Source organism: Bos javanicus, chromosome 16 (assembly GCF_032452875.1).
Source record: "Bos javanicus breed banteng chromosome 16, ARS-OSU_banteng_1.0, whole genome shotgun sequence".
Classification (NCBI taxonomy): domain Eukaryota; kingdom Metazoa; phylum Chordata; class Mammalia; order Artiodactyla; family Bovidae; genus Bos; species Bos javanicus.
Window position 1 is genome coordinate 42,045,201 of NC_083883.1, and position 12,484 is coordinate 42,057,684.

Genomic DNA, 12,484 nt, shown 5'->3' on the forward strand with positions numbered 1-12,484 from the left:
CCCTCAATAACTAACTCTCTTAGTAGCAACGGAGTCTCGCTTTTGCTTGACCAGCCCCATGAGACTGTCTAAAGCTTTACTCCGATTCTCTGACTTTTGAGAGCTGCTTTCTGCTTGACTTCTCTACCTTTCTCAATTAGAATTGTCTCAAAAATAAAACCAGAGTTAATATTTAGCTCACCTGATTGAGTTTCTCTCCTCTCATAAGTTGTGGACCCTCGAGTACTGACTTGGTAACTTTCCAATACCTTCAACAGACTTTTGGGCTTTTTTCTGTCTAGCTTTTCTTGTAGTTCTCAGCTGATTTGGGTCTGCTATAAGCCTGTTAACAATTTCTGGATATAGTCTGTTTTCCAATTATATTTTTATTTAACATGATTGACATTTAAGGATTTTAGAGAGGAGGCCAAGTGCTCTCCTTTTTTAATATAAAAACACTTTTTCATTCATGCTAATAATGTCAATAAATCTCTGATCTGTTTGGAATTTATTCTTATGTAGACTGTGATAACAAATTTAACTTCATATTTTTCCATATCACTATCTGGATAGTCTAATAACATTTTAGAACACCTATATATTCCCCATTGAATTAAAACTGCTTTATATTAAAATCTCATATGCAATGTAGTGGACTTTATACTTCATTTTCTCTTATTTTTTAATCCTTCAGCATGTATCTTCAGAGTCTATCTTAAATTCTTTTGGAATAGGAGTATGCTTAAATGAAATGATATAATTGAAGAAAAACGAGATGCAATTTTTTAAAACCAGAGAGTGGGTTGAAATTCAGATTCAAAAAGAAAAAAGACTGACAAATTCAACAACATAAAGTAAAAAGCTTTTGTATGGTTAAAAAACAATATGCACACCAAAAGCAAAGGAAAAAGACAAGTGAAAAACCTGAGAAAGAATATTTGCAACTTACATCAAATACAAAACTTCTACAAAGAGCTTCTAAAATTATTAGTGATAAAAGACCAATAAAATTATTTTTAAAATGGACAAGTGATATGACCAGAGAGTTTAGTCCACTAGGTAAAAAATGACCCTTTTCGATAAACATAGGGTTGGGAGAAGAGATGAAACAAACAGAAGAGTCAGAGGAGAACCAGAAAGGACATGGTCAAGAACAGGGCAGTCCATAGTATCGAACATGGCAGAGGGCCTTCCAGAGATAGGACAGGAAAGAGTACCACCGCACTTGGTGCCTTGGGAAGTCACTAGTAGCCTACTAAAAAATTTCAGGATAAAACATTTCGGAGATTAAGAGCATCCTCAAGTTTTAATTCAGCCTAACACTCTACAACAACAAAACAACCCCCAAAGAAACATTAAGTAGGTGGCCTAAACTCCCGAAGCCGATAATTAGTAGGTCGTAGATTTGAGCATGCTCATTTTCACAACTGTGACTATCTGGTAGAAAGCATGAAGACCAGAATAGGGGATTATTTTATTTCTCCTGAAAAACGTTCTGCTCCTCATTCACGCACACCTTGCGCATCCACACGGTGATGATGAAGTGAGCAGGCCCTATTTTCCCCATTTCTCTGACAAAGAAACTGAGGCCCAGCAGGCTTCACCATTTTTCTCAGAACCAAACAATAAATACGCTGGGAAAGCCAGGTACCAACATCAGTTCAGCACTCTGTTTTGGTAATACAACTCTGAGCCTCACTTTCTTCTCAGAGAACAGGAAATGAGATCAAAACAAAGGAGATGGCAAAACGCTTTATACCCCAACTTCCTCACTGCAGCCAAACACTGAAGAACCACAGATGATATTGATACATAGAAGACTTTAATACCTCTACTAAGCTGTCAAAACCTTCATGAGAGACACTATCCCCTTTCTGAGTGGCTAACACACTTGGTCTGAACCAAGGAAATATTCTGGCCTTTGAGTAAAATGTAATCTTTATCTGGTACTGCTGTGGGGCCTCCCACAGTGGAGAAAGCTGCTCTGTGGCACACTGGTATGAGTTACTCTGCCACCTTCAGGTCACTCTGGCGAGTCAAAGCACAGGAGACTGGAGGGCAAGAGCCCATCGGGGCTTTTTCTTGCAGTAACTAAATGACTAATCAAATACAGTAGTGTACAAAGTTGATGCTTATTTACTCAAGTAGCAGACAGTTTCCCGTTATAAAATGGACACTGGAGAAGGCAATCTGTGCTCATAAGTTCCTCATAAAAATAGGAAACTGTCCATTCCTACCTTCGCCAGACCCCCAAAAAAAAAAAAAAAAAAACCTGCTGAAGTCTTGCAGGAACTTTAGAGTTAAAGAAGAAATACCTGTCCATATGCCATAAGGTCTCAGATGACAAGCAAGTCCCTGGGCCACGTCCTTTCCTTTCTCAGTTTATCCTGCACTAAACCAAACTGTCTGGAATTCATTCTTTAAAGGTTTATTTATGGTACACAGAGACTGTTTATGTGAAGCAGGGTATTTGCCCATTTTCCTCTTGGGACCGTGTTTAAAAACTACAGGGATATTTCCCTCTCTGGCACTTTCTGAAATACAATTAACAATACTGGATCTTTTTTCCTTTTAACAAATCTGGTTTTTATTTAGGGAGGGGAGGAAAAAAGTAAAGGGTCTGAAGTTTCCCAACAAATTATTTCAAGCCTTTGAGAAGACAGTTTTAGGCTTTTTAAATAGTGTCTTTGTTTGAAATTCCCCCTTACCCCCACCCTCTTGCTCTCTGACCATTAAAATGTGGGTTTTCTTCCAAACTAGATTGCTCAATTAAAGCCCTTCTTTTGTAATACCCCAATGCTTTAAATGGGAAAAGGACTGCTGTAGGCCACCTTGTGAAACCTTTTAAAGGTTCCTGGACTCTTTTGATCTTAAAAAAAAAAAAGGCGAAAGAACACATAAACTACCTGGCATTTTCCATATCACTCTGCTGCTCTCTAACATGCAAACTCGGAAGAATAATGGAGAATGGGGGGTGGGGAATGCCCTGCTCTCCTTTCTGCATTTGTGAGATGGAGCTATTATCTCCCCCTTCTTCCATCGCAGAGCAAGGAATCCAATCGAGATAGCACCTGTGAGACTGCTCTGAGTCCTCTGAACAGACACTCTATCTGGCAATAATGTACCCTCACTGTAAACCTGGAGAGACTTCCCTCTGAGACTTCTGACAGCCTCATTTCTGGTCTGGAGTCAAGAGAATCAAGATAATTATTCCTTCAATACCAAAGACCTTTTAGTCAGACTCTCATGATTCCTGCTCTGGGACGGTACTCCATTCTTTTAGCCGTTATCTAGTCATCTCAAAGAGAGGACTGCACTTCCCAAGAGCTGCTCATCAAGGGATATTACTCTGTTAGAAAACTCTTTGAATAAATGACATTATTTTATGGGTCCCAGACTCCATGAGGAGAACTCAAGACACAGTGAAATGGTGACTTCCACAAGCTGAGGATTTAATATTGATGTCCCAATTCCCACCGCCTGGTGTGAGACATTAACGTACCACATTCAGGGTGTCCCCTGCCCACACCTCATAACTTTGGCCTTCAGTATAGTGTCAAATGAAACATTAGACCTCGATGATTCCTAGTTTATTGCATCCAAAGCAAACTGGTGAGCGTCAATACCCTGGAACTTGGGGTCTGGAGTCACTTCAACTGGAGAAAATCACACGGCATTTGTCAGTCTTGGGGGAAGTTTTCTACTGGGAGCAATCTGAAAGGGAACAGTTAGGTGTCTGTGTTTCTTAGTAAGATGATTTAAAAAACAAGAAGTCCTTAACTCTCAGGAAATAGTTGACATTGGTTTGCTGGGCGAGTGCCAAGTGTTCTGGGGGAATATATACTTTATCAAACAAACCCATTCCGAAGGGTCACATAAGTCAAGTGGATACTTGTGAATATGAGCAAGATAGTGGTTTTCCCACGGTTTTTCCCCCACTCCCATGCTGATTATAAGTATCTTCAGTCTCCTGGGGAACATGAAGTTAAAGCAAATTAAGCCAACAGGACAGTCCATCGAGAAGGCGCTGTTCTCAGGGTGGTTGCAGGAGCTCCTGGTTCCCAACCAGCCCTCCCAACCCACTCACTCCACTTGCTGCCTTAATGAAACTATCACCCTGGTCCTGTCCTGATCCAAACAGGACCTGATGTGGACCAGGCTACTGTCCTATTACCTATTTCTATTTAAGTCTATTTTGGAAGTTGTGAGCAGGCAAATCGTGGGGCACATGAGGTCTGCACATGTGTTTTGTTAGGCCCACAATGTTGAAAAACAAAAACAAAAAAATTCAAATGGGTTGCCAACACTTAAAGACCAGGAGATTCCACATAAAAGTCCAGATTTCCGGCTTCACTTTAAGAATTCCGAAGATCTGGCAGCTCTGGGTTCACATTACCCCGTGACAACAGGCTGGAGCTGAGCTGCACTGCCCATTTCAGACGGAGTGTGCACACGCTGAGGGCTGTGTACACGCTGAGGGCTGCGTCCCTCACTGGGCTGCTTCACTTGCCTGCGACGTGGGCAGACCCAGAGGTGTGTATATTTATGACTTCAGTTTTACTACTTATTTGTTCATGTCTCTATCTCCTTCTGCTCAGAAAGAGAAACCACCTTGCAGCATCTTCAAGGAGGCAGCACGGGGCAGCAGGACTCTTAGACTGGTGGTTAGTGAGGAGGCAGACACCATCGTAACCATCTTTAAGAGCAAGAGAACAAAGAACCAGAAGTAACGGGTGCCAGCTGCAGGAAGGCAGATGGAGACTCCACCCAAGGAAAGGCTTTTCAACATTCACCCAGTTCTCCTCCTGCTCCTACCATTACCTATCTATTTCTATATCACCTATCTATATTATCTTCAATGACAAAGCCCTGTGAACTCCAAAATCCTTGTTTATCAAGCAGGGGATCATTAAGGACACATGGATCTCTAAAATTTCTGATTTCTTATACACTAAGGGGCGACTCAGTATAGGGGGAAAATGTATATGGACTTTTGAGTCAAATATTGTATCAGAATTTGAGGAACATCCCTTAATTTTTAATAGATTTTACTGTAGAAAATAAACACAGACTGCATCTGTCTTTATTTTACTATAGAAAATAAAGACAGACTGCATCTGTCAAGTGCACATCCAGATGCTCTGTAGGAGGGTCACATGCTGGTACGGTGAGGTGGGGGCCCCACATCTCAGTGGGTATGTGACCATGTCGTCCCTGAAGGTGGTAGACAATTCTGCTGTGGACCATTCAAGAAGGGATGAATACTTAGGAGGAGAGGAGGAGAGCAGGTGGGTCTTGGGCATGAAAAGAAGATACTGTCTGGGCTGCAGCTTTTGTCTCGAGTCTGGGGGCAGCCCAGGAAATGGGCTTTTGCCTCACTGAGATAAGCCAAGGGCTAAGCAGAGGGCAGATGCATTTTTATGTAATTCTGTGTTTATTCTTTTGTTACTCTTTAATCTTCAGTAAAGTTATACTTCAACATTAAAAAAAAAAGATACAGCTGACCCTTGAACAACATGGGTTTGAACTGCGTCGTCCACTTACACGTGGGTTTTTTTCAGTGCTATGCACTTGGCTGCAGAACCGCACATGCAGAAGGCCAATGATAACTTCTATGTGGATTCTCAAGTTCAAGGAGGATGGGTGCTCCTAACCCCCATGCTGCTCAAGGGTCAACTGTAAATACATGTACGAGTTGATAAACTGTCTTAAAAAGGGAAACCTGTAAAAGTATCTGCTACAGATGATAAGGCTGGACAGGAAAAGGCAGGTAGTAAGCACATCCATTCTTTTCCCAGGAAAAGTGGTTTTCAGAACTTCCCCGGTGAGCAGCTCACCTTGAGGTCCAGCGGAAGCTTGTTGGAGGTGAACACGCTCAGCTTGATCTGGGGAATACTGATTTTGAGATTCTCAAAGTAGTATCGGATTGGCGTCCCGCCTTGCTCAGCTGTCTTTTCATGGAGGTTTTCATCATATTTTTCCACCTCTGGCACAAAGGCAGAATTGTTTTTTTTTTAAAAAATAAGTCTCCTTAAAAGTCTCATTATTCAAATACTTCAGGCACATTGAAAAGAAACTCATAGGAAGATGAAAACATTTCTCTCTCTAAATTTAGCTTTTCAGGGTTCAGTAATACAAACAGCGTCCTGATATCACTTCTATATAAAAGCAGATCTGGTTCACGCTGTTTATCAAAAAAGTACAATAGCTTAAACTACTGATTTCCGACTCTGCACCACCTGGCAGATATAATCTCTGGAAAAAATAATCCAGGTGGGAAAGTCAAAGGTCATGGGGCACCACACTTTCTAGAAACCCTGTCCTTATCATTATTATTACTATAAATGACCCAGATTATTTGAATTTATTTCAGAAAATGATATCAAAATAAGTACTTGGATCGTAGTTTCATTCCTCATAATGAACATGACCAATTAAATGATGAATCTGAGCAAAACATAATGTCTTAAAAAGAAACAGGCTGCAGGCTATAAAGAACCGACATAGGCACAAGGGATGCTCTCTCTCCCAAAGAGTTGACATTATTTATTTATTTACTTATTTTTTTTGTCACACTGTGAAGCCTGTGGGATCTTACTGCCCTGAACAGGGATCAAACCTGGGCCCTTGGTAGCAAGAGTGTAGAGATCTAACTACTGGATTGCCAGGGAATTCCCATCGGACATCACTTAACCAGCACATGGAAGCAGATTAGTCACTTGTTATCTCATGAAGTAAAAGGGACAAACATGAGTAACACACAGCAGTGTGCTCTTCAGCTCGATGCTGGTCCCCACATCTGTGTGGGCAGCTCATCTGCACTTGGATTTATGCGCCTTAGAAATAAAACCAAAGGGACTATACATAGCTACACATCAAACAAATTTACACTGGAAGCTTTTATAGTTCTATTTATAGAAAGAGGGGAATAGGTTTAACAACAACAAAAAAAAGGTAGCACAACAAAGACAGGCTTATCTGTATTCAGGGAACAGGAATAGTTATAGAAAGTGGAGAAGATTCCTCAGTGAAAGGCAGACAAGGATTTTATAAAAGTCTAAATCCACTAGACAATGCATGGGGAGAAATTTATTTAGAGCAACTTACAAGAAGAGCATGTCCAATCAAATTTAAAGTAAAACTTCCCAGGAAGTTACCCGAAGAGAGCAGATACCTGGCAGCAGGCTCAAGTGGCTTTCTGAATACAAACACACACTGGCGTTTCCACCCAAAGTGGAGAACGCAGCATTAGACAGACAGGATTTCGCTCTTGACCCCAAGTACGCTTAAAGCTTAAATTCTAAGTCTGGGATAAAAAGAGCAAAAACATTTTTATTGCACTGTGTGCATGTATGTTCCTATTTCACAGATCCCCAGGAATTTTCTTCCCCCTAGCCAACATGGGCAGATAAACATTAAAAGTCTCAATCTTATCACTTCTTTAGGCTTAATATTTAGTCTTCAAAAGATTAAGCATTACTGACTTCTTTCTAAGCTGTATAAACAGTCTTGAAAGGCCATGGTGAGGATCTAAAACAAAGAGACGACAGCTAAATAATTTTTGGAGCATCACTGGAAAATTTAGTTTTTTTAATAGCTTATCTTACTCCCCTCTCCAAAAATAGTAAAATAACTGGAAACCTCTGTAATTAAATTAAGGCATAAGGGTATAGATGTGAAAAATATAAAGTTAAGGGGTTGAGGCTGGCCAATTTTCTTCCTCAGCTAAACCAAAGGAACTGCTGAAGGGATTTCTGATTCTTGACCCTGAGTCTGTTTAATAAACAAAGGTTAGGAAACAAAGTGCTCTGCTAAATGAATAATATCATTTCTGCCATCCTAAAGCAGATGTGTCAAAAAAAATAAAAACAAACAAGAAACAAAGAGGAACAAAAGACTGCTTCCCAAAGGCTTGCCCTGAGTATGCTTGGGTTCTGGAAGGCCCTCCGTATGCAGGTATACCTCACTGCCTGTCAACGGGCAACACTGAGAAAGAGAACGGGACCCCAAGCCTTAGCTTCCCCACTCAGACCACGAATTGGGGAGGGAGCTCGGCAGGCATCTAGAGGCTACCTATTTTCACAAGCAGACTAAAAAACGCCACCCTAGGGCCAATTCCCAGATACAAACCTGGAACATTGGACATTACCTGATTCGGCTTGATCGTAGCCAAAGAAACTCAGCAGCTTGAGGAGCAGTTTCTCCTCAATTTGTACTGTGAATCTCTGAGCCGTGACCATCAGGTGCTAGAGAGAAAGAAATTCTGATTTACAGTGTGAATGTCAGAGGAACTTTCGTCTGCAACCTAAGAAGGCCCCAATGGTACAGCATGGTCTCTTAATGTGATTTCATAATCATATTGCCAATTTTCTTCTGCTTCATCTCTCTCCATTGTTATAATGAACCCCAAATTCCAGAAGATGTTTAACAGGCGATCCACCATGGTGAATTCACGATCCACCATGTTTAACTGACAATTCACCTGTCAGTCAGTCAGGATAACGTTTATAGATGCACCATGCTACTGAGTTCACGTGGGTCTAGTTCAAGGAGTAGCCCTGGACTTGTGAATGTGAGGCCACATGCAGGCACGGCCCCCACTGGCCCTGGGAACAAAGGACCAGAAATACGAGGAGCAACCTCTCAGCCCCCGTTTTTCCGACAAGCCAGCACTGGAACACTAGCTTGTACACGAAGACTTCTCCAGGGAAGAAAGGGTATCGTTTTTGGAATGAGCCACTTTTAGTATGATCTGCTTTTAGTAAACACCGTGGCAGCTCAAGGTGTCTGTCCCAAGTCAGGCCCCTCCTACCCCTTGTCCAGTAGTCTGAGATTTTGTTTTTTTAATTTATTTTGTTGAAGTATAGCTGTTTTACAATGCTGTGTATTAATTTATGGGTTATAATATTAATAATATATCTAGACCATGCCTGGTCATGATCAATCTAGAAGATGCTATACTCTCCTGCAGAGATTTCATGGTGAAAAATATACACTCTGATGGTTCAGTCCTATCACCTGAGAATCATCAATAGCACAACCGAGAATATAAAGTTTAAAGAGAAACTTCCATCAGTCCAGCTACACAACTTGTTGAGTTGCTTGTGCCTTTACCCCCTGGACTATTTCCATTTGCAGCCTGCACTGCTGCTCTGAGCCTGGGCTATGAAAGGACAAAGCAAGTCCATCAGCCTACCTTGTAGATGTTGGTCAGCGTGCTCTTACTGGGGAACTTCACTGCGTTCACCTGCACGGCTGGGCCCGCCTCAATGACCTCATTCTCGTTGCTCAGAGGGGTCACGTAGAGCATGAAGGGCTGAGTCGTGCCAATGAGCTGGTTGTCCACCTGGGACATGAAAAAGCAGTGACAAAAACAGACAAGTTTCTCAGTTTTCATTTTTACCTTTGACTCAAAATATGTAGGTCACTCAGAAAGTACCTTTGGAAAAACATACCTCCACTAAATCCAGCAACAATAATGGTAATAGTAACAGTAACAGGAGCTATATACTTTATTTGGTGAGTACTGTGTGTCAAGGGTGCTTTCCTGGTGGCTCAGTGGTAAAGAATCTGCTGGCCAATGCAAGAGAGGCAGGTTCGATCCCCAGGTCGGGAAGATCCCCTGGAGAAGAAAATGGCAACCCATTCCACTATTCTTGCCTGGGAAATCCCTTGGACAGAGGAGCCTAGTGGGCTACAATCTATGGGGTCAAAAAAGAGTCAGACATGACTGAGCGAGTAAACAACATCATGTGCCAAGCACTGAGCTAGTCCCCGCACAAAGATCATCTCAGCAAGTCCCACGACTGCCAGGCTGTCCGAGTTATTAAAGCTGCATTCTCACCACAACCTCCTGGGGACCATCTCTGTCCTCACCTCACAGATGAAGACACCGAGAAGAGACACCCCTGTTGGAAGCTGTACACCTAGTCAGTGACAAAACAAGAACTGGACTCCAATTCTCTCTGTCCCCAAAGCGTACACTCTCAGCCAACAGGTTACTGATGCTTCTCTCGTTCCAAATTCCCTGAATAAGAACTTAAACCAGTCAATCCTAAAAGAAATCAACCCTGAATATTCACTGGAAGGACTGATGCTGAAGCTGAAACGCCAATACGTTGGCCACCTGATGTGAAGAGCTGACTCACTGGAAAAGACCCTGATGCTAGGAAAGACCGAGGGCAAGAGGAGAAGGGGGAGATAGAGAATGAGATAGTTAGACGGCATCACCAACTCAATGGACATGAGTTTGAGCAACTTTAAAAACGTTGCTGACTATCTTCTCACTTGTATTGTTCACAATGAGAAACTGGCTGTCATTCTCACCTTTGTTCCTTGGAAGGAACATGCTTTTTTAATCTGGATGTTTTATCACTGGTTTTGAGTAACTGATTATAATGTACCTTGGGATAGCTTCCATTATGTGTGTGTGTGGCAAGGGGGGTGGTATGAATGTGGCTTTGTGTCTGAGCTGCTTCTGTGAGTTTATAGTTTTCACCAAGTTTGAAAATTTTATGGTCAAAATTTCTTCAATTATTTTTTTCTGTCCTCTCCTCTCTCTCTCTTCTGGGGATTCCAATTATCTATATAGTATTGATATTAGGTTGACTGAAATTTTATCATAGGTCACTGATGCTGGTCTCTCTGTGGGTTTCTAGGTTTTTTTCCCTTGGATTATTTTTCTCTGGGTATTTCTATTTTGACAGTTTCTCTTGTTATAAGTTCACTTATCTTTTTTTTCTTCACTGTGTCATCTGCTTCTGATCAAATCCAGTGTTTTTTCCATTTCATTTTAATTTCTAGAAGTTTGAGATTTTGACTATCTTCCAGGTCTCCACTTAACTTTTTGAACATGTGGAATAGAATACAGTTATAGAAAGTTTTAATGTCCTTCTTTGAATATCCTAATGTCTGTGTTAACTCTGGGTTGGTTTGGAATGATCACTGTTCTCATTATGTATTGTGTTTCCTTACCCCTTGGCACACCTGATGATTTCTGACAGGATGTCAGACACTGTGGTTTTCATTCTGCTGGGTGTTGGATGTTTCTGTATTCCACTGAATCTGGAGCTTTGTTCAGGATACGGTTAATTTACTTGGAAACAGCTTGATCCTTTCAGAGCCTCCTTTTATACGACTGATTTGTTAGGAGGTCTGGAGCAGTGCTCAGCTTAGGCCTCAACATGCACCACGGAGGCCCAAGACCTTCTGGAAGGCTCTTCCCAGGGCCCCGTAATTATTAGTTTTCCCACTGCAGCTGGGCTTGAGCTGCAAGCACTGTCCCTGTGAGCTTTTCAGAAGGTAGTCTCCTCATGTACACTTCTGATCTGTTGTGTCCTCTGCTGATCTCTGGAGATCTCCTGTGCAGTATGCCCCTCCCAGGTCTGCTGTCCTATGAACTCTGGCTGCCTTGGTCCTAGGACTCTCAATTCTGTTCAGCTCATCCACTCTAGGGCTCTGTCTCAGTCTTTCCACCTGGTGCCGGGCGTGAAAACTTTTTCAAGGCAGCAAGCTGGAGTGATGGAGAAGAAAATGGTAACCTACCCCAATATTCTTACCTGGGAAATCCTAAGGACAGAGGAGCCAGGGGGGCTACAGTCCACAGGGTTGCAAAGAGTCAGACATGACTTAACAACCAAACAACAACAACAAAGTTGGAATGACTGCAGGCCTCACATCTTCTGTTTCCCACCTTTCCGAGACCACTGTCCTTTGTTGTCTGGTGTCTAGTGTCTTGCATCTGTTGTCTCTATTTTATCTGGATTTGGGGGGTGTTTCAGGTAGGACAGTAAATCAGATCCCTGTACTCCGTCTTGGTCAGAAGCACAAATTCACTTCCCTAGCTTTTTTCTTTTCTCCCTGTGGTGAACTTCAGTTCCTCTAAATGATGGTTAGATCGATTTTCATTGTTTTCTCTGTTTGCAAGATGGGGAACCAGCAGTCACCTTCCTCTGTGCCACCCTAAGTTCTCCAAGTTACTGATAGACTAGCTACTATAATTCAGAATTCTGCTGTCTGGAAAAATCAGTAAAGACAAATGTAGGTAAAAATGTTTTTTTTCATAGGACAATTTTTTGAAAGACACAAGAAATGTGCACCAGAGCACTAAAGTTCCTAGAACATTAAACACTGATCTGGTCAGCTGTTCAGCAGGAAGAAAAAAAAAACCAACAAGTTCTGAGCCTCCCCCACTCACCTGTACATCCTGTATGCTAAGTTCAAGCATGTGACTGGTGGCCAGCTGTGTGTAGTGCACGTTGATTCCCGTAAGACTTGCAAAGACCAGTTCTTCTGGGACTTTATTAATTAAAGACAACCCAATTCCACCTTCTAACTTCACAAGCACCTGAAAGAAAACCAAAATATGATACACTGGCGATTTAAATCAGAGCTTAAGGTAGCCAGGAGAGTACAAGGAAACACATGGCTTTAAGTCCCTCTATTCTGCCTCTGAGCCAATGAACACCACTTAAAGACGAGTTTAATTCTCACCTGCTGCTGCTGC

At 41.9% G+C, this 12,484-nt stretch overlaps 1 protein-coding gene across 10 annotated transcripts in view; it reads right to left on the reverse strand.

Moving 5' to 3' along the window:
* The window catches only part of VPS13D (vacuolar protein sorting 13 homolog D), a 272,136-nt gene that overhangs the window by 106,030 nt on the left and 153,622 nt on the right, over positions 1 to 12,484 (reverse strand). For all 10 annotated transcript variants that reach the window (XM_061382671.1, XM_061382670.1, XM_061382669.1 and 7 more), the window contains 4 exons: positions 12,176 to 12,325; positions 9,176 to 9,325; positions 8,129 to 8,225; positions 5,817 to 5,965 (listed from right to left, as the gene is read on the reverse strand). In XM_061382671.1, coding sequence (XP_061238655.1) covers positions 5,817 to 5,965; positions 8,129 to 8,225; positions 9,176 to 9,325; positions 12,176 to 12,325 — 546 coding nt within the window. The remainder of the gene's footprint in view (positions 1 to 5,816; positions 5,966 to 8,128; positions 8,226 to 9,175; positions 9,326 to 12,175; positions 12,326 to 12,484) is intronic.